Raw genomic sequence first — 19,490 nt, 5'->3', positions numbered from 1 at the left:
CTCTAGTGATGCTTTTTTCAAGGTAAAATTTCTGCAGGTGATGCTTTCCCAGCCTGCTGCAGACTCTGGCAGTTTTTCAAGAAAAGCACTTTGCTATGCCTGTACTATTCATGTATTTGCTATGCCTGTACTAGTCACAGATTGTATACACTATATTTAAGGGTTAGGCTGACAGAGAAGGAACACTAAAATGTAAAAGGAGCTGTTTGCTGTATTGTGGCTGTCAGACCTTCATCAAGTTATCTGGGCTTGCTGAAGCAATCTGAGCGATTTTTAAGGAGGCAGAGCATTCACCTGCTGACTTGCAGAGATAGAGATAATAAGGAGGTTGGAAATCTGTGGTTGAAAATCACTGAAATCAAGTGGGACAAGCATGGTTCAGAGAAGGTGATGTAATACTAAATGCAAGACACTTCCAAGCAGAGCAGGGTTGTATATAGCCCTGAATATGTAGGATGTTCCTCTTCCACCTCTTTCTATTCAGAACAGTTTGGGTACTATGAACCAATGCCCTTTTAAAAGACCTTCACTGAGGACTGGCATGTGTTATTTCCCTATTCTGCTGTCTCAGACATTTCAGGTTTTCTGTGTGCCTGCTCCCCCAGGCCTTCCTTTCACCCCATATCCCACCAGTTCAAGCAGGAAAGAAAACCAGCAAACATACCTGGTGATTCAGAGTGTAAAGACACAACAGGTCAAGAATTATGAGGGAAACTTCTGTAGCAATGTTTGCCTCTGTGTCTACATACTGAACAATGTCTGTTTCATTGGAGGTGCCTGCAGCATAAAAAAAGAAAGATTAAAAACAATCTTCTGAGTGTCATTAAGGATGATTTAATTCTGAAATCTGGTCCTTAAGTCTCATCACAGCAGAGATGGGGTCCTAACTGCACTTTTAACCAAAGTTGTATTTTGAAGAAAACTGCTCATAGGAGATGAAAGGGGAGGAAATTTGAGTCAACTCTCACCAGCTGCACCAGTGATGTGAGTACATCCTCTCACTGTTTCTGTTCATCCTCAAAGGAGGGAAGAAACCTAATTGGGAAGTGGGATAGATGACTCCAATCTCATAATTTTAAGAGCCTCTGGTCAAGAAGAAGGTCTGTATAGAGCCTGATCTAAATTCCACACGATTCCAGAGGGAAGTAAATAATTTCTGTACTTACTTGCTGTGCTACTCTCTATCATCTGCAAGAGTTTGGGGTTAGAAAATGCATTTTTGCTCCGGATTATTGGTAATGTTTGAGATCTGTGGTGCTTGTGGCCATCATGACTTGAAGTAGAATGCATCCTGCAATTGAAAGGTATCATTAAGATCAGGAAAAAAGAATAAAACTACTGTGCCTATTCAGAATTTTCCATGTCAGTTCTATGCAATGCTTCTCAATGGCTAATAAACAAAATGAAGCAAAATTCTTCAGAGAAACAAAGATTAAGGAAGTCAGTGAGGTGGACAAAACAAACATGTGCTGTGATTTCTTGAAATCATAGGGGACAAAACTTCCATTAAGCACTGAAAAAAAAAGCATCAGCTTTTTCGGGCTGATGTTTAGAAAACTGTCTTTGGGTGAAGAAAAACTGAGGTAAGTTCTGTTAACTCAGAATATAAGAAAAATATATCCTGTTAAAGAAAGAAATAATACAGTTTCTTTGAGGTGAAAGAAATGATGATAAACTGACAGTGACAGTAAAAATGCACATGTGCATATTCATGTGTTCTTTTAATTCTCTTTGATGCTGACAAACACATCATTAATTTATAATGAGAAGTTTAGAACTAAAATACCAATGATTTTTATAAGTTTTGAAAGGATTTTATATTTGTAACTAGTGTAGAATTCAGGAAGATTTAACATTCAGGTAACTTCTTGAAATACACTTCCTGTATAGTTCTTTTAAAAATGTAATTTCATGAATTTACATGATTAAAATTATTCTAGGACAGGATTACTCCCTGAACATAACACTCTAACCAACAGCTTGTAAGTCAAGCCAGAGAGACTCAGATTTTTTACAGTTTAAAGCTCTTGGGCCTCTGAAATTTGTTACATATTTTGTCAACCTCTTTTCAGTCAATGACAGAGTACAAGGGCTGAGGAATGAGGGCCCAGGCTGGGGGCTGACAGAGTCAGGAATTCCATGCACCATTACCATTGTGAGAGCAGCCCTGATGCCTGGCCAGAGGAGTTTGAACCTTTCAGAGTTCCATTATTCTGGGTGGCCTGGACAAACTTAAAAGCAGCTGCAATTTTCCTGTTAAGAGAAAGAGAAAATAAGTGTTGATCTGTTATCAAATGTGACATTGATTTTGCCATGTCCCTGAAGAGTGAATGCAGGCCTGACTAAACCTGATGTGGAGCAAGAACTGGCTCATCTGGTGACCTTTAGTTTTGACACTGCATGACATACAGACAAATTCACAGCAGTGATATAAAATTAAAAATGAAACATCAGCTGAGACAAAGCGTGCATTCCACATTTCACAGCTGAACATGATGTCACATTTTTTCAGGGAGGCAGGAGATTTTTTTTTTTTGCTGTGAAACAATTATCTATGCCCATTAAAACTAATCTTTCCATGACATGGATGGAAATACAGTGTTCAAAGTACCCTTGTTTGGCATATGCACAGAAATGTGGTCAAGAATGGTCCCAGTATTTTGGGTTATAAATGCAATAATGGTTATCACATCATGCAATTTATCCTTTATAGAAGATATTTACTCAGATATGCAGAACATCACAACAATATCATTTGCACATAAGAAAAAATGAAGCATACATTGGCTTCAGTTCCACAAAGACATTCTTTCAAGAGAAAATTGATGGATACACTGTTAATCTCATTGAAGTCTATTAAATGCTGCAATATTTAAACACTGCAACACAGAGTCTGTAATACAGAATTACCTGACAATATTGCGTTTTCCTAGATATCTGAAGTTTTGCAGACAAACCCTGAAAGATAAAACAACACAATTTATGCCTATTTAATGACTCTGTACTTACGAAAAAATGCCTCAGTGAGACCTGTGACATATGTATCTGCTAGTAAGCAAAAAGAACAGAATGCAGCAGCTCCCAGCCTAGGGACACACGAGCTGTGGCAGCACTTTGCACACCCCCGTTCTCTTTCTCTACAGTTGAAGATTTCTGCCTGGTGAGATGGCAAAGGCAAAAACCCAGCTGTAAAAGCATTGCTGCATCACCAGCTGAAGGTAAATAATTCACATTTCAACTACAAGATGGTGAGGAAATTCCAAAACCAGCTACCTGCTGGATTCTGCAGTCATGCATAGATTGGACTGAGCAAACCCCCCTGGGGATGTGAAAAGCAGGTCATCCTACATTACATGACTTTCCTTATGGCTGGGTAGTTTTGAGGAGCTAAATACTTTTCTCAAAGGAAGAAGAGAATCTCAACACCAAAGGGGAAACTAATATGAAAATCTCTTTTAGGAGGAAGACTCAAAGCATTATGACCCTCATTCATGGTAATTACAACATATTGGAGGATATGTATCTTATTAATAATGTCTCATTATGACCCTTTTGCATGGAAATTAAAACATATTGGAGGATATGTATCTTATTAATAATGTCTCATTATGACTTTGGAAGACTATGGCAAAATAATTTAAGATACAAGAACTATCTCAGAATATTCCAATAGGTGGACAAACCCAAAGAGGAATTGTTTGCAGCCAGCACTTTAGAATATTCAACACTAAAATCAAACAACCACAAAGTAAACTTACTCTAAAATGCTGAAAAAGTCTGTGATTTCTGAGAAGGGTGCTCGCAACCAGTAGGAAATCAGTGCATCTAAGGGGAGATATTAAAATATATTATGTATCCATTACAGGGAATTAAATTTAGCCCAAAGCCTGTAAAATACACTGCTAATTATTCTAATTTAATGTTCACTTGGATTCAGTATTCACAGTATTTTACAGCAGCATAAATTAAGTAGTGAGTGCACAGTTTTTACCTTCTGAAATGGTTTTCATGATGTGAAGGAAGCACATAAGAAGGCTTCTAGTTTCAGCTTGATCCAGCTTGTCAAAACGAAGAGTTGACCCAATCAAAGACAAAGGTCTCATGATCTGTTGAGGTGACAGCAAAGGGCCTCATTAAGCACAGGGATGGACTCCCACCTTGAGCAAACATTCCCAACATTTGCACATGTACCTTTTCACACGTGTCAGTTCTCTCACTGTTTTTTTCATTGGTACTTGGGTTAGATTCAAGACTTGCTAAGGAAGCTCTGGAGTCAGCATGGTTTGCTGCAGAGATAGCTATTGATGAAAAGGCTGTAAATGAAAGTCACAGCAAACATGCTAAACTAAAACATTTATGGATACAAAAACCAACAAAAAAAATGGAGAACTTAAAATGTGTCACATGCTGGATTGAGACAAGTGCTTTGAACTTCCAATAGCAACGCTATTGATGGGTAAGTTTAGTACTGAAAACATGCAACAAGTTGAAGTACAATGATTCGGTTTGCCATTTTTCATGGCATTAAAATGGCCTGTTGCATTCTGTAAGAACTGACCTAAGGACACAAAAATCAGTGGAAAGATGCCTGAATTCATTTCCTTGAATTTTGAAATAGGGTTGGAGGTAGTGAATAAAATAAGTTGCGTTTCTACTCTTCTGTTAAACATGGACAAACTATGAATATTTGCCTCCATGAGACATCAGGAGTTTTCAGGAGAAACCTTGGAACTATTTTGAAGTCAGGCAGAGACTACAAGAATGAGCTCAGGCAAAGGGATTTCTTAGAGCCTGAATACTGGCATCATTCCAAAGCAGGGGAGTAAGTGAAGCAGTGGAAGTAGAACAGCTTCACAAGAGAAAGTCAATCCAAACACACCCAAAGGGAAGAGAAACATTGCACACCATGTTTCCCTGGATATGGTATAACAGAAGTTAATGATATCCTCCATGAATTCTAAGCAGAAAGCACAATGGATTGAGATACAAACAAATCTGCCTATGTGCCTGTTCAAACTGCCACTTGTACCTGCAATAGAGTTCAGAACATCTTTGGAGAAGGAGGTGTCCACAGAGTTTGCATGTTTCATTGCTGTCTGGCTCTGAAACCCGCCAGCTGTGCTCAGGTCATCCCTGGATCCCTGCATGTGAAAGAAACAGAACCAGCTCCAGAACTCCATGTCATTATCCATAGCCTGGATAATGACAGCACACCCAGGAGGCTTTTCTAAGACTCTGAGTTTGAGAACCTACTGCTAGCTGTTTTGACATGACAGCCTTGAAGGATCAAGGCTTGCCATAATGTGCTGAGCAGTCTCCTGCAATATGAGGCTCTCTCACAGTGGAAGCTGTAAAGGACTGGTCAAGTCTAACCAGTGTTTGTTCCTGAAATATTAACACAGCACTGGGAAAGGAACATTAATTGTCATTAGCAATGCTCAAATGAAATGGAATTGGATTTGCTGGAAAGATTGAAAGATGCAACACCCCTGCAGAAACCTGCTTCTAGTTTTTGAAATGTTATGGTTATAAAATCTATGAAACAAACATATCCCTTCAGAAGTGCAGTTTATACAGATGTTGTCTGTGGCAGTAAAGCTGTTTTATGATGTTTCTGTATCCCTTCTATCCTTCAGTTACTTGTATGCATTCCCTCTGCCTCCTGGTACAGCTTATGGTCCCTTAGTTGTACCACCTTTGGGTACACAAAGCAATCCTGCAAATACTCTGTGGGCAATGGGAAGTTTTCTTTACAGTGCGTCCCAGCCTCCTGCCTGAGGACACATCCTCAGAGCCCAGCCTGTGGCAGAGGTGCTGGGCACATTGTCTGGGGCTCCAAATCTCTAACCCTGAATTTCCAGCCCTGGGACAGCAGTGCTCTGTTCCAGACCCCATTCTGTTCCTTGATAGTACAGGCTCCCAGGGCTCTCCAGTTGCTCTGCAAATTGAGATGTTCCAAATTTAATTTTGCAGATGCAAATATATCAGCAATTTCAGAACTGTATTCTGCTACCTAACTGGCGACCAGCATAAAATTGGAGCTCTTCCCACTGGGTCAGACTGGCTCACTTTGATCATTTCAGTGCTCCAAGAAAACCACACGAATTACCTGATTGGAAGTATTGATATTGAAGAGGAACATATCTTTCATGTAAATCCTCGGCATATTGTCCAAAAGCATCCCATAGAGTGGCATATACAGGTTTGCTATTTGTGCTTGTTTTGCCTGAAAATAAAAGACACAGCACAATCCTCAAGAAGCCAATAAATACACAGCAGTGGCTAAGGAAGTTCCATGCATGTTTAGGTGCTGCATGAGCAAGCAGTGAGAAAGGACAGGCAGTTTCTTTACCGGCTCAGCGTATCGGTCATCGAACGAGTGCTTGGCCATCAGGTTTTTGAGCACAGCCAGGGCCAAGTGCCTGATGTCCTGGTCCTCTTGCAAGGCAAAGCCAACCTCCCTCAGCAGGACTCCAATCAGGAAATGCTTACGGCAGAATTCGTTGGTCAGTGTGTACTCTGGAATGTCTTGGGTAGAATGGACAAGAAGGTTTAAATTAATATATAGGTTACATACATCCTTCACCCCACCCTTCATTTCCACATGTTCCATTGTTAAACCTTGAGTTCCTGGCCTGACTGCCTCATTTTGCTCCTTCAATTCTCAGAATGAACTAACCTACCATAATCATCTCTTGAAATCATGCAGTTTTAGTATTTAATAATAAAAGATGATTTATATACATGAGATGATTCCCACATGAGAATCTCAACTGTTTGCTCATTAGACTATTGACTTCTTCCAGGCACAAAGTCCAAATTGTTGTTCCACATCCTACACTAGAAGAGTTCAAGAACACAGAGGTTGAGAGCAATTCCACTTCTGAAAATGAGAAATAACTTTTGCCCAAGATTTGCCAGAATGCAGTGGTCAAAGTAAAATTCTGCTCAGTCATATTGGTCATACCTGAAGTTCGATATTCCTGTGCTGATTCTGAAGGCGTCACAGAGTCTTCAGTTTTCATAAACATAAGAAAATGGGCAAAAAAAAGGCATTTTTAAATTATTAGTAAAAAAAAAAAATTGCTTGCTTTTTAAAAAATTTGACTCCAGTTTGAACTAAACAGCTTCTACTTTAAAAAAAAAGCCCTGAGTGTCAAAACTGAACTCATTTTTTGATGGTGAAAACTGAGGCAAAAAGGAGACAAGAGCCCATATTTTGAGCTTCTCCCACTTTGTGCTGTACCTGTTGAAATCCTCTCCTAGTCTACCACCTCCTGAGGCTATGGCAGTAGTTTAGTGATTTAGTAACTCAGTCTTCACAAAAATTCCAGATAAAACTTCCAGTGAAAAGCTTCCACCTCCCACCCCCTGAGCTGCCAGAGGTTGCATTTATTTACAGGCATACTGAAATTTTATTTTTAACTGAAAATGTGTTATTTTTGACTGAAATTTTGTTTTTGTCTCACTGCTTAAGTACCACACCTGAAAAGCTGTTGGGGGCCTCTGATGTATAGACACAGCTCTGGGCAGAGTTATTTATTACCTGCTCTTTGAACCTCCCAACAATTCACTGTTGCACAGAAATCCTCCTGAGGGGGCCTTACCAGGAATGTTTGAAGACCTTATGGGCAGGCACAGAGGGATGAAGTGCTCATGGTGACAGACTTCTTGGAGAAAGTCAAATTTGAACTGGTGCAAGGTCTGAAAATCACAACAGGCAATGGTTCAGTTCACATTAAAACAGGGAAAATGCTGAGACAGAGCTTCACTACTTATCTCTACCTCAAACTTCACACACACACCCAAAAATGAAATCTTAGAGCTTGCTATGCCAAGCTGCACAAACAGTAAACATGTGGTTTTCATCTCTGTTATCAAAAGAATTTGTCTCAGACAAAGAAGATTTTTTGATTTTTAAACTGATTTTTTACTGAAGATGATTAAAGCTACACTGGGTCTTTTGATGACATGTACCCTAGCACTGAATCATAGTGAAGTATCTTCTCCAGTCCAGAGACATTTTTAACATCATAGTTGTTATGACTTCTTTTTTTATAAAGTTTCAGCAACACAGGTCACACCAGAGCTTACTGACAGTAGCAAAAACTTCCTCTGTTTATGCCAATGAGTTCCACCTCCAAGGGATTTGGGTAATATATAGTTTTGGTATTATTTCTTTAATATCTCCCTTCAAAAACACCATCCAGATAATTTCTAGAGCCTTGCACCTACCTCGAGAATTTATCATTCTTTCTGTAATGATGTGACATTGAGATATAAAGATAACAAACCATTTCCAGCAACACATTTTTATTTCCATCATCTCATCTCACTGTTCTCAGTGGCCAGGCTGTCATTCAGCATACTCTGAATGTCCTAACACTAGAAAGCACTTGTAAAAGTCTTTTAATTTGCACTAAAATTGAATTGTAGCATTTCTGCTGCCACCAACAGGCTGGGATACCCAGGAAATGCACTTTTCTGAGTCTACCAAGTAGGGGATGGTAGAGAATTTTCTCCTAAAATATTTTCTCCTAAAATATATTGTTTATTGCACTTTATCACCTCTTCAGGAATACAGCATGTTAGCTGGACTTGGTAATGGCAAATAAAGAAGGGAAGCATCTGAAATGTGTTCCCCAAGAGGAACTGTGACATTTTGAGGGAGCACAGCAATGAACTGATTTCTAATGAGGTATTTCAACTTTTGAATACATGTTTCTCAAAACAATATTTAAATGTCAAAATATGGAATACCATAAGGGGTATTTCTCTGGAACAGAAATTATGTTGCTTCATCCAGAATTACAATATATTGAAACTGCACAGCTACAGATTGATACACCCTGTATCAGGCAGAATATTCAGGCAACCATGTACACTGTTAAATTTTCTGAAAAGACAGGTGAGATTGCAGTATCTTTATTTGATAAATAAATAATCAATTAAAGAGGCAAAAAACACACAAATAGAAATCTTTCAGCTCATTGGGAAGACTGACTCTTGCTTAGGCATTTAACTGAAATGAAAATGATGCAAGGCCTCTCTCTCCTTGAAGTTAGAATCTCTGATTTTATTTTGTGACTATTGTTTCCAAGTGCCACAAAGCTGCTCCAGCTGCACATCTGTCACAGCTCCACACACAGTGAATCTGCTCCAGGGTAGCAGATGGGTCTGGAGGGATGCTGGCCATGTTCACACACTTACTGCCAAGAAGGTGCTAAGTACTGCCCTGCACACTGATTAATCTTAGGCTTTTCCACTGACCATTAATGGGCTTTTTTAATTAAACATCTGTTTCTGTGGTTGAATGTATTTAGGGAAGTTTGAAATGTGGAAACAGTTTTCAGATTGCGTAATATTATTTACAGAATTATAGACTTCAGGCTATGACATTAATAACTGAGAGACTCCATTCTACAGCTGTTCCAGAGATTAAGGGAAAGACCTGAGTTCAGAATGAAGCTAATTTTGGAAAAAAGCAAAGCAGACCTGGAGTAATCTCATTCTTTAGCTACAAATGCACATATTAGCAGTAAAGAATTATAAAAAGTTAATGGACAAAAGTTTTGTGAGCTTTCTGGGGAAAGATGAATAATTCAAAGTGTATATCTTGACTACACTGTGTTACTAAATATATGCTCATAAACTCTGGCATGGAAGAGAAAAAGTCTGTGACTCATCCTGATGGATGAAGAGCAAAGGAGTCACACTGAATAATTTGGGGACCTCCTGCTGTTTGAGATTTATTGTTCAAACTATATTAGTGACTAGTGCAGGTATTACAGAAGAAATTCAGGCTGCAGGGAATTTTACTCATAGCCAGCACAAACTAATTTGGAGCAGATTTACCTTCTTGCATCATCAATGATGTAAGAGCATGGCACTCACACAAAGTAAAGATGTTACAGTCTCACTTGAGTTTACACAATGATAACTTTTTAATATGCTCTTACTTTATTCTCCTCAAAGAAAATTACTGCTGATGATATTCATAGACAAATGTACTTTCAAAAAATGAAAGCTTAAATTCAGTCTTTTGGATTTTTTGGTCTGAGCAGTCTGTGCAGAGTCTACTCTTGCAGACTGAGTAGCTGTTTGAACATGGCTATTTACTTCCAGAGAAGGGGGCACATGGATATTAAAACCAGGAGGTTGTAATCCATATTTACTCTAAATGTTTTCACTGACTTGAGTTCTGAGCATGGTGAAGTCATGAAATCATAAATATTTTCAATATAAAAAATATTCTACTAGTCAGTCACTCCAGAAAAACACACACAAACAAATAAAGCAGAGCCATACCTTGCTATCTCCAGCTCCAAACATACTTATATAGTTGTTGACCATCCTGAACACAAATCCACGGTCCATAAATGTAAAACAGCGCTAGGAAATGGGAAAAAAAGAATTACTATTTTATAGAAAAAACCCCAATACATGGCCTCAGTTACCTGGCTGATCACTTTGTGTCCCTTGTACACTGGAATCACATGCACAGATGAAGTCAGTATTAGGCAGGTCAAGGAACATCAGGGACATGGTAAATCTCCCTTGATTTTTAGATTTGTTTTCAGTAACAATGAATTAATCAAACTTCATTTTCACTGTGTCTGCAGCCTAAAGCAACCACCTCAGTGTACAGAGAACTGGAGAAAGCTTCTCTGGCGCCAGCCACTCCTGCATGGCAGCACTGCATCCCCACTGGAGCAGGCAGCTGAGCTGAGCATCCCCTCAGTGACAGGGCAGGGACTGGGGAGGGACCAGCCCAGCCCCAGTGCTCATTGTCTGAGCTGTGCCCTCCCTCTGGGACAAAGTCTGACACTACACTCCTTTATGGTGAGAACACAGCTCTTCCTGACTGCTGGGGCTGAATATTGTCAGCAGGTGTAAAGGTTTTGAGGGCCTTGGTTCTGCAGTTACTGACATGTTTTCCTTGCAGAGTCAGTCTACAGGCAGAGAATGCAATCTTTATTCCCTCCTTCTCTGCAGTTCCTGAACTCTGTAAAACTAGCAAAGCCTTCTGCTACACACATTCAAACATAGCTCCTTCATTAGGAACAGTTAATCTATCCACAGTCATTCAGAATTACAGCATTTAACGAGAGTATCAGCTCAAGTCTAACTAAAATCACATTCCTGATCAAATGTTTGACCCATTTGAATATAAGGTATTAATCTGCAAAACTTGAAAACTTTGACTCTTTTAGAGCATAGACAGAAATGAATTAAAGTTGCTTTAGAGCAGATTTACATGAAGCTTTTGGATCCTCAAAGACCAAAGGCCATAGAAAACTGAACAGTCACCACTGAATTTGGAAATTGAGCCATCTCCACTCAGAATTGGTTTTACTCCCTTTGACTAGACTGGACTGGAGTTTGTATTAAATATGGGGAAGTGCATGTGCTGTAATGCCAGAACACCTCACCTTGAGAAATCTGGCAGCGCTGTAGTTTGCATTCCTGGTTTCCTCAAGAGCATCTTTGTACTTCCAAACAACATGGTCTGCTAAAACCATCACAAGTGTGTCCAGCTCAGCTTGAAATGATTCTGGAAACCTCTGAGTTCGAGAAACCTAAGCAGGAAATAGACCATCAACATAAGAGTGCATGAGGTTGCACAGCAAACATTCAGGCCAAGAATAAAGACAATAAACCACAGGCCATTTTTCATAGAAGAAAAATATTCCTAGAGTTCCATGGATCTATTCTGAGCACAAACCCCAAACAGGAGCCTGGTCTATAGGAAAATGGGAAATACATCCTCAACCTATCATTGTACAATTAAGAACAGGTTTGAGCCTAGCAGATAAGATAATGTTTTTGTAGGTCAACCAAATATCACAGGATTTATTTTATTGGCCAGTAAAGTAGTAAATTCAAGTACATTCAAGTGTATTTGCCAGGATTCTGCATTTTATTTTTTCCCTGGGAGATTTTGTATATAAACTTACCTTTATTTTGTTTGTATCAACCAAGTGCTGTGCCATTGATTTTAAGATGACTGCAAAGAAGAACCAGGAATGCTGTTCAAAAGAAGGAAAAGAGTGAATGTATAATGATTACCTGATAAACACCTTAAAATGCATCACCATTCCTTACAGATGGATTGCATGTCTTGGTAATGCGCAGTGTTAAACACTATGTGACAAATGAATTTAAAAATCGAAGTGCCATGTATTTGAGGAACACTGGATCATGTCCTTAAGAGAGGTGAAGCCATCTCAGGGATTTTGTCTGTGGGTTTTTGCAATAAGGAGCCTCCAAACAGCACTCCTACAAACTTCCCATTCCTACTGAGCACTGTCTTCATGGCTTGCTTGCAGGGAATGGCAGAAAGGTGTGATGCAGAGAACCTCAGAGAATAACCTGCCCTGTGAGTTCCAGCAGATATTTGGTAATTTGGCACAGAATAAGATGGTACTTGAACAGAGTGGTTCTTCAAATACCATTTGAAATGGTGACTAAGTGTGATACAGATTAATGTCTCAGGATATATGTGAAACAAATACACTCCAAAAGCTTATACATTGAAAAAAACCCCAAACCTCCACACAAACCCACCCACAGGCAATTTTTTTGTGGCCCAGCATTTCTGCAGGTTTTCTGCCTTTTCAGACTATTTTTTTGCTAATGGCTCAATAAAGAAAATCACAACTGGTTCATTTTAAACAGGTGAAGACATTTTTGCCTCTGGGAAGTCCTGGGCTGGACTGGGCAGCTCTTGTACCATAACCCAGAGGCTCAGGGACAGACCTTACAGATGTATGAATTTCATACAGATCAATATTTTCCTTGCATCTTCCAAGTTAAAAATTACAACAGAGTATCCTAGAAACAATTACCCACATCATAGTGTGTAAGAATTAGGTCTCAGGTTCTGACTGAGCTGTAATAGACAGGAAGAGTTTTATTATGCAAACCACAGCATCCTGAGATACGTGTTATGCTGAGAACCTGCAGCAGCTCTGCTCAGTCTGAATGTGGAATCACTGCAGGACATGATTTGCACAAAGGTCATACAGGGAAAAGGAAAAGGAGAAAGAGATAAGTGAGTTTCAGGCAGAAAACCAGTAGTAAAACTACAAATGTGCTAATTCAAGCTATCATTCACCTTTAAAACCTGTTTCACAGTTACTTGTTCATTTGACTTCAGCAGCCCAGTCACATTCTTGGATAGCTCCTCATGGACAGTTCTTCCATCAAATGATTTGGTCCTGAAGACGTACTGAAGGAGAAAGAAAAAATGAAAAATTTCAAATAGTGCATTAAAACAAATACAAAAAAGCCTCAGTAGATGATAAATCATTTGTGTATCACTAACAGCTGGCAATCTTTGCTGCCAAAAGATCTTGACTGAACAATCCATTCACATAAACTTTAATTCCCCTGGCAGTAATGGCACAACCTACTCCCCTACAGAACCTCAGTTTTAAACATAGCTTCCTGCTGATTTGAACTTAATGTGAATCAAGAGGAAATTCTGCTTAAAACCAGTGCTATGATTTACTATTCAATAGATTATAGGATCCTGACACCTCCAAACTGCCTTTCAAGCCATTCCACCTGGGAAGAAAAGAAAAGGCAAGCAGAAGAAGTGTGGAGGGCTTTCCACCCACCTAGTCCAGGTCAGCTCTCACCTGCTCCTTCCTTCCAGTGGCAACAGCTACTCAGAGCTGGTAACAACTCCTCATCCTGAAAGGTGCAGAGCACCCACTGCAGCTGACTGATGGGCACAACTATAGCCCTTGTAGAAAAAGAGCCCCCAAGGGAGGAATTTACCTACCAAGTTGCTAGGAACACATAAACCTACCATGACTACTCAACAATTTAAGCTAATAGTTTGGTACCACTGCACCTTCCCTAAAGCAAGAGCTCTGACAGGGAATCAGTTTGGACTAAAAATCTTTTCAATACAACCAGGTTGGCAAAAGAAACAAATATTTCTTGAAAACACATTATTAATATTCAGCTTTGTTTCCACAGCAGATGCCATAAGCTTCTCCCTGTGCAGTTTGGCACTTCTGGGTCCAGTTATTTAAGTCAGTGTAATTTCATATTATTGCTGCATTGTGAGTCACAATTCTCGACTTACTTATTCCCAAAACAGCATTTGTAAGGTAGGTATTTGTTTCCTTACAGATGGAAAACAAAGAGATTACCAGTTATTGGGTTTTGACTGCTGCTGGAAATGAGAAAACAGACCAAGTGGATTTATTGTGTAACTTAATGATCATCTGTAATTTCAAACATTATTAGCTGGTCATGTAGTAGATATCTACTTCAATTTTGAGAAGTTATTGAGTAGAAGTTTTAATACCCATTTAATTAACTACATTTACATGTTACATAGTTTATTTATTTTGGAGCCTGAAGAGCTCTGCTGGACCTCAGCAGAATTCTTCTGTGCCTTAACTGGGGTACTCGAGACTAAAATTGAACTACTCAGAGGCTGAGGTGCATGACCTGTGAACACATACATTCACACAGACTGCAAGCAGCATCAATGCCTCTCACTGGTACTTGAAGAGTTGAAGTTTCACAATCTTTCATGTTCTCTGCCCCTTCCCTTCTCTCAAATCCTGCACAGTGGGAAATTCTTGCTTTAACATCATTCCAAAGACTGACACCCTACACTCCTAAAAGCTCAGTGGTAGTACATCTGCACCAGGTTTTGGCTCTAAAATATAAATTCCGGTTATCAGCTGAAAGCACTGCAGCTTCTCCCTCCTGTGCTTGCTCAGTTTGGTGTTCTGTGGGAAAAAAAAGCAGCAGCAGCAGCAGAAACCTGAGCAGCTGCCTGTCCTCAACAGAAGAGTTTTAAAGTCTCTTAACCAGAGTCTCTCAGTGGCAGAAAGTTATGATGCAAATGCAGAAAAAGCTACAAACAAGTAGAACTAAGAGTAAACAGGAAAAAAACCCACAAAACCACCAAACTCAACCCATCTCTGCACAAAAACATGAACATTTCAACACCGGCCGTACCGTCACGTAAGAATTGATGCAGTTGTCTAGCTGTTCTTCATGGCACTTGGCAACAATGTTGGTAAGGACTCTGCAAGACAAAAGAAGAACAAAAATTGAGCTATTTTTTGTCATAAGGCAGAGAAAGTCTTGATACTCATATTGTACTGCTCTTGTAAGCTCATCTCAAACAGTGCATGAGGGATATGATCCAAATGATGAATAACATGCGCAAAATCTGTCCACCGGGAAAAGCCAGTCATTTCTTGGGCTTTCCACAGCTTGGACTGTGCTGTTATATATGCATTTGCTTAACATTGCTCCCAGTGTTAAGGATAATAACTGTACTGTCACCACAACAAGAGAAAACATTAACTAACTGAACTTTATGCAGGCCTTGGATGCTTAGGGATACCAAAAATTAGAATATTTTAATGAAACAGAGAGGCAAGAGCCCCTTTCTCCAGGAATGCTACTTGCTAAGTTCTCTCAGCCCTTTGTAATTGTGCAAATCCCCTGATACTCTGCTCATGGTGGCACAGCTCCTCGAAGACAAGCCCAGGGCTGGGCTGCAGCCTGAGCAGGTCCCTCTGCAGCACTGTCTGCTCCTGCCGCTGCACTCAGACCAGCACTGCACCCTCAGTTCTGCTCAGCACTGTCTGCTCCTGCCCCTGCACTCAGACCAGCACTGTCTGCTCCTGCCCCTGCACTCAGACCAGCACTGCACCCTCAGTTCTGCTCAGCACTGTCTGCTCCTGCCCCTGCACTCAGACCAGCACTGCACCCTCAGCACAGACAAGTGAAGACACCGCAGACAAGACTGGGGATCAGCCACAGAGAAGAAAATTGCTTGGATCACACCAAGATCAAAAACTGAGCTCACTCTCAAAACCTGAGCTCCAACAAGCAGCAGGAAAACTGTGAATTTAACTGTGTTAAAGTGAGAATGGCAGCAAAGTTTTCTCTCCAATTTGCATGTGGACCATCCTTGTTTGAGATCATCCTGTTCCAGAAAACACAAATCTAGGCAAGAAGTCTTCAACTTGACCATATCCTTTCCTTTTGATTATTGGGAGCTCATTTATTAAGGATACTTAATATAGAAAATATCTGCAATTTTATAATCTTATTTTTATGTTAAAGAGTTCAGGGATAGGCATAGTAACAGTATGACTAAAATAGATTAAAAAATAATATGCCTGACTGTGGCCCACATACAAATGCTCCTTCTGACTAGCTGGGTGATTTGAGTGACTTCTGGCAATTCTTATTATTGGATCCAAAAGCTTTCTAAGTTCCTTAAAGCTTTCTAAGTTCCTTAAGTATTCTTAATTTATCTCATTTCTTGCTTTTAGTAGGAGAAGCAAAATTTGTAGCAAAACACAAAAGCTATGTCAATTACTTGTGGGCATTCTGATCTTTTAACCTTCATTATGATTTGAAATTGAAATGGGTTCTGGAAAAAACGTGACAGACAAATGATGACACGACTTGGCCCCCAGACAAGTAAATAACCACGAGTATAAAAGGAATAATGTTTCCTCCACAACACATAAGCCAATCCATGCTCTCATTCTGTTGTTGTTGCTCTCAGAAGGTTCAACACAAGCTGCTTGAAGCTATTCAGAGCAAAACACAGTGTGTATATATAGGACACGTCAATGAATGACACACAGCAGACAGGCATATTCCCATTGGCATCAGCTCTGCCAGCACAAAAGACGACACCACACATGCAAGAAAAACACTGAGAATCCTTCTTATTTTCCTTTTTTTTGGGGCCAGGTGTGCATATAGTCAAAATTTGAAGCATGGAAAAATATAATATCCTTCCATTTTTCCATCTAACCATTAAATCTGTATTTTAAACAGCTGCTCCTTCTGCAGCATCTTCCCAGCCAGTTAACTGTTGCTGAAATTCTACCCTAGGAGAAAATTCATAATTTTCTCTAGACTTAACATCAGTTCATTTGCTGGCCACAAAGGTGTCCCCAACAAAGGTCTGCTGGCCTCTCCCCCTTTAACAACAGTGTGCAGTGATGAAATCCCACACACTTATGAGGAAAGGATCTTTTAACCATAGTACCTAGCTGTGATAAAACTGGACTTTGCCCTGAAAAATGATCCTGTGATAAAGCAGATTGAAACTCTAGCTCTCCAAGGCTAAGATGGGGAACTCAATCTCCTTGTTCCTTTCCGTTTCCTAAAAAACCATTCTTCAGGAATGAATTCTGAAGCACAATCTGTGGAAGGAAAGAAAGAATACTGACAGCAGATCAGTCTAACAGGGCTGGAGAGGGCAGTTGTAATTTTTTCCTAGTAGGAGTATTGTAGTCCCCGTGTTTAGCTGCTGGAGGAAGGACAACAAAAACATCACTATGGACACAAGTAAATGCAACGCAACTTTCTGCCCTCCTGCAGAGACCAATAATAATCTTGCCAGTATTTTTTTCCTGCTGCCCTGATTAACAGCATCAATAAAGACAATTTCATTATGTGAGGGGTGAGGGACTCAGCAAATCATTGCAGTTGTTTGCCTGCTCTCTGGAAAATGCTTCTATTGCTTTTCAGTTATTGCTGATATATTCTAATTAAAAAATACCCCTGAATGGTGTGACCTGGTCCCATCTGCACTGGATGCAGCAAGATGCTGAGCTCCACATCCTCAGAACCAAACAGAAGCCAAAGGTGAAACCCAGCTTTGTCAGGAAGCTCTTGGCTGCTCAGGAATGAGACCTTCCCCTAGGATTGCTTCAGGGCAATCACACATGCCCACCATGGTCAATAATTTCCAGCCACATGATCCCAACACTTCCACGTGCTATTTGCAGAGCCCAGTGCTGGGGGGAAGCAGCATTCTCACCTACTGAGGTCTAAATAAGAGCTATAACTGGACTAACATCTGCATTTGTGCTCCTGAGTGAATTCTGTACATCCATCCCACAGGAGTTATCCAGATACCTGGTCACAGCTGTTGCAACTTCATCATCACTGTTTTGCACCAAAACCCAGAAGAGCTGGTTCAGGACTACAGGAAGAAAATTCATAATCACATGGATCTTCTCAATCCTCAATAAATTCTGTAAGGGAGGGAAGAAGGAAAGTGAGAGACCTTCAATGTAAGCAATGAGAGCTGTCAGGTGCCAGCAGGTAAAATGCAGAGCAGCCACTGGTAACAGCAGCAGGAAAACAGGGCAACTAAGCAGAGACTGGTTCCCCATGAGGCTTGTTTTAAATATGACCATCAACACTACTGTAGGAATTGTCCAAAATTCAGAATCCCAGTATTTTGTGCTATACTGACTTAAAGCCAAAAAAAAAAAAAAAGTAGAGAAACCAAACCCAATTTTTATATTTCACTAAGGAAACTATCTAAGGGCAAGAAAAGAAGTCACTATTTCCAAAATATGCATTTTCTAGTATTTTTACTAGAAAATGTATAGTATTTTGTCTCTTTTTTTTTAATGCAGAGATCTGTTAAATTCAACATGTTGTGGCTAAAATACTTTTGTTAAAAGCACAGTGGTAAAAATAAATATTAACACACTGACCTGACATTTTATCATCTTCTCTAATCAAGGAAGGTATTGAGCTTTTAATAAAAAACAAACTCATTTGAATTTCTCCTATGTTTTTATTTCAGGCATTTCCAAATGATTCCAGAACTTCTAACAAAGTACTAGCAATTTATAAATAAAAGCAAAATATCCTAGGGAAGATTATTTACTATGGTTACATTGTGTAGCTAATTCCTTGCATACAACATTGTCTCTGTTTTCCAATAAATTCACTGGAATATTTTTAGAAGGTAAATTACAAACAGCTGATGAAGTATGGTGCAATTCTGGTGGTTTACGCACCCAGCTTATTGTCTAGCAAGTTTTAAAGCTTTTATGGATTCCTAAACTTTACCATTATGCTCAATGGCTTTCCAAAAATTAATTAAGGATTTCATTCTGTAGAGGTATAACCTCTAAATAACACTGATGCTTTGATTTGTGAACACACATCTTACACTTTTTTAAGATCAAGACAGTATTTGAAAACAAACCCACTCTTTTCAGGTCTGCAGGTAGAGCTGCACCTACAAACAAAAGTAGTGGCCATCCTTATGGATTTGTCCAGGGAACTACCATGATTTATTGGAACTATTCTTTGCTTATTAAAGAAAAAATCTCTCCCCAAGCAGCTGGTATCTGACTAAGGAACACTCCTACAGGAAAACATCACCAGTGAAGGAAGGGGGAAAAGCACCTACATGGTGCCAACATCTAAACCCCAAACACCTGCTGGATTTTACAGAGTGCTAAAAGGAAACACAAAAAATGTCATAATATGATGTTCCAGTCAGTTCAGAGATGGAACAGAGTCACATCTGCCTTCACTTTTCTTGCTCATCTGTCTTTAATGTTCCACAAGCATAGTGCACAGCAAGAACTCTGGATTTCAGCACTCATGAACAGATGAAGAATTAGGACCTTACATTTATCTACTGCTCTTCTAATTTGCTTGTCACACTCCTC

The 19,490-nt window shown here is 39.7% G+C and overlaps 1 protein-coding gene across 1 annotated transcript in view; it reads right to left on the bottom strand.

The window, feature by feature from the left end:
* DOCK10 (dedicator of cytokinesis 10) overlaps window positions 1–19,490 on the bottom strand; it is a 142,271-nt gene that overhangs the window by 21,137 nt on the left and 101,644 nt on the right. Inside the window, exons 24-41 of the mRNA XM_059479113.1 lie at window positions 17,929–18,047; window positions 14,989–15,058; window positions 13,118–13,231; window positions 11,958–12,029; window positions 11,433–11,579; window positions 10,309–10,392; window positions 7,608–7,704; window positions 6,968–7,012; window positions 6,353–6,528; window positions 6,110–6,226; window positions 5,030–5,141; window positions 4,192–4,313; window positions 3,992–4,106; window positions 3,759–3,825; window positions 2,911–2,958; window positions 2,152–2,253; window positions 1,167–1,291; window positions 665–777 (exon numbers count right to left, since the gene is read on the bottom strand). Coding sequence (XP_059335096.1) covers window positions 665–777; window positions 1,167–1,291; window positions 2,152–2,253; window positions 2,911–2,958; window positions 3,759–3,825; window positions 3,992–4,106; window positions 4,192–4,313; window positions 5,030–5,141; window positions 6,110–6,226; window positions 6,353–6,528; window positions 6,968–7,012; window positions 7,608–7,704; window positions 10,309–10,392; window positions 11,433–11,579; window positions 11,958–12,029; window positions 13,118–13,231; window positions 14,989–15,058; window positions 17,929–18,047 — 1,845 coding nt within the window. The remainder of the gene's footprint in view (window positions 1–664; window positions 778–1,166; window positions 1,292–2,151; window positions 2,254–2,910; window positions 2,959–3,758; window positions 3,826–3,991; window positions 4,107–4,191; window positions 4,314–5,029; window positions 5,142–6,109; window positions 6,227–6,352; window positions 6,529–6,967; window positions 7,013–7,607; window positions 7,705–10,308; window positions 10,393–11,432; window positions 11,580–11,957; window positions 12,030–13,117; window positions 13,232–14,988; window positions 15,059–17,928; window positions 18,048–19,490) is intronic.

Source organism: Ammospiza nelsoni, chromosome 10 (assembly GCF_027579445.1).
Source record: "Ammospiza nelsoni isolate bAmmNel1 chromosome 10, bAmmNel1.pri, whole genome shotgun sequence".
Taxonomy (NCBI): Eukaryota; Metazoa; Chordata; class Aves; order Passeriformes; family Passerellidae; genus Ammospiza; species Ammospiza nelsoni.
Note: the sequence above shows the minus strand (reverse complement) of the source record. Positions and strands in the feature narration are given on the sequence as shown.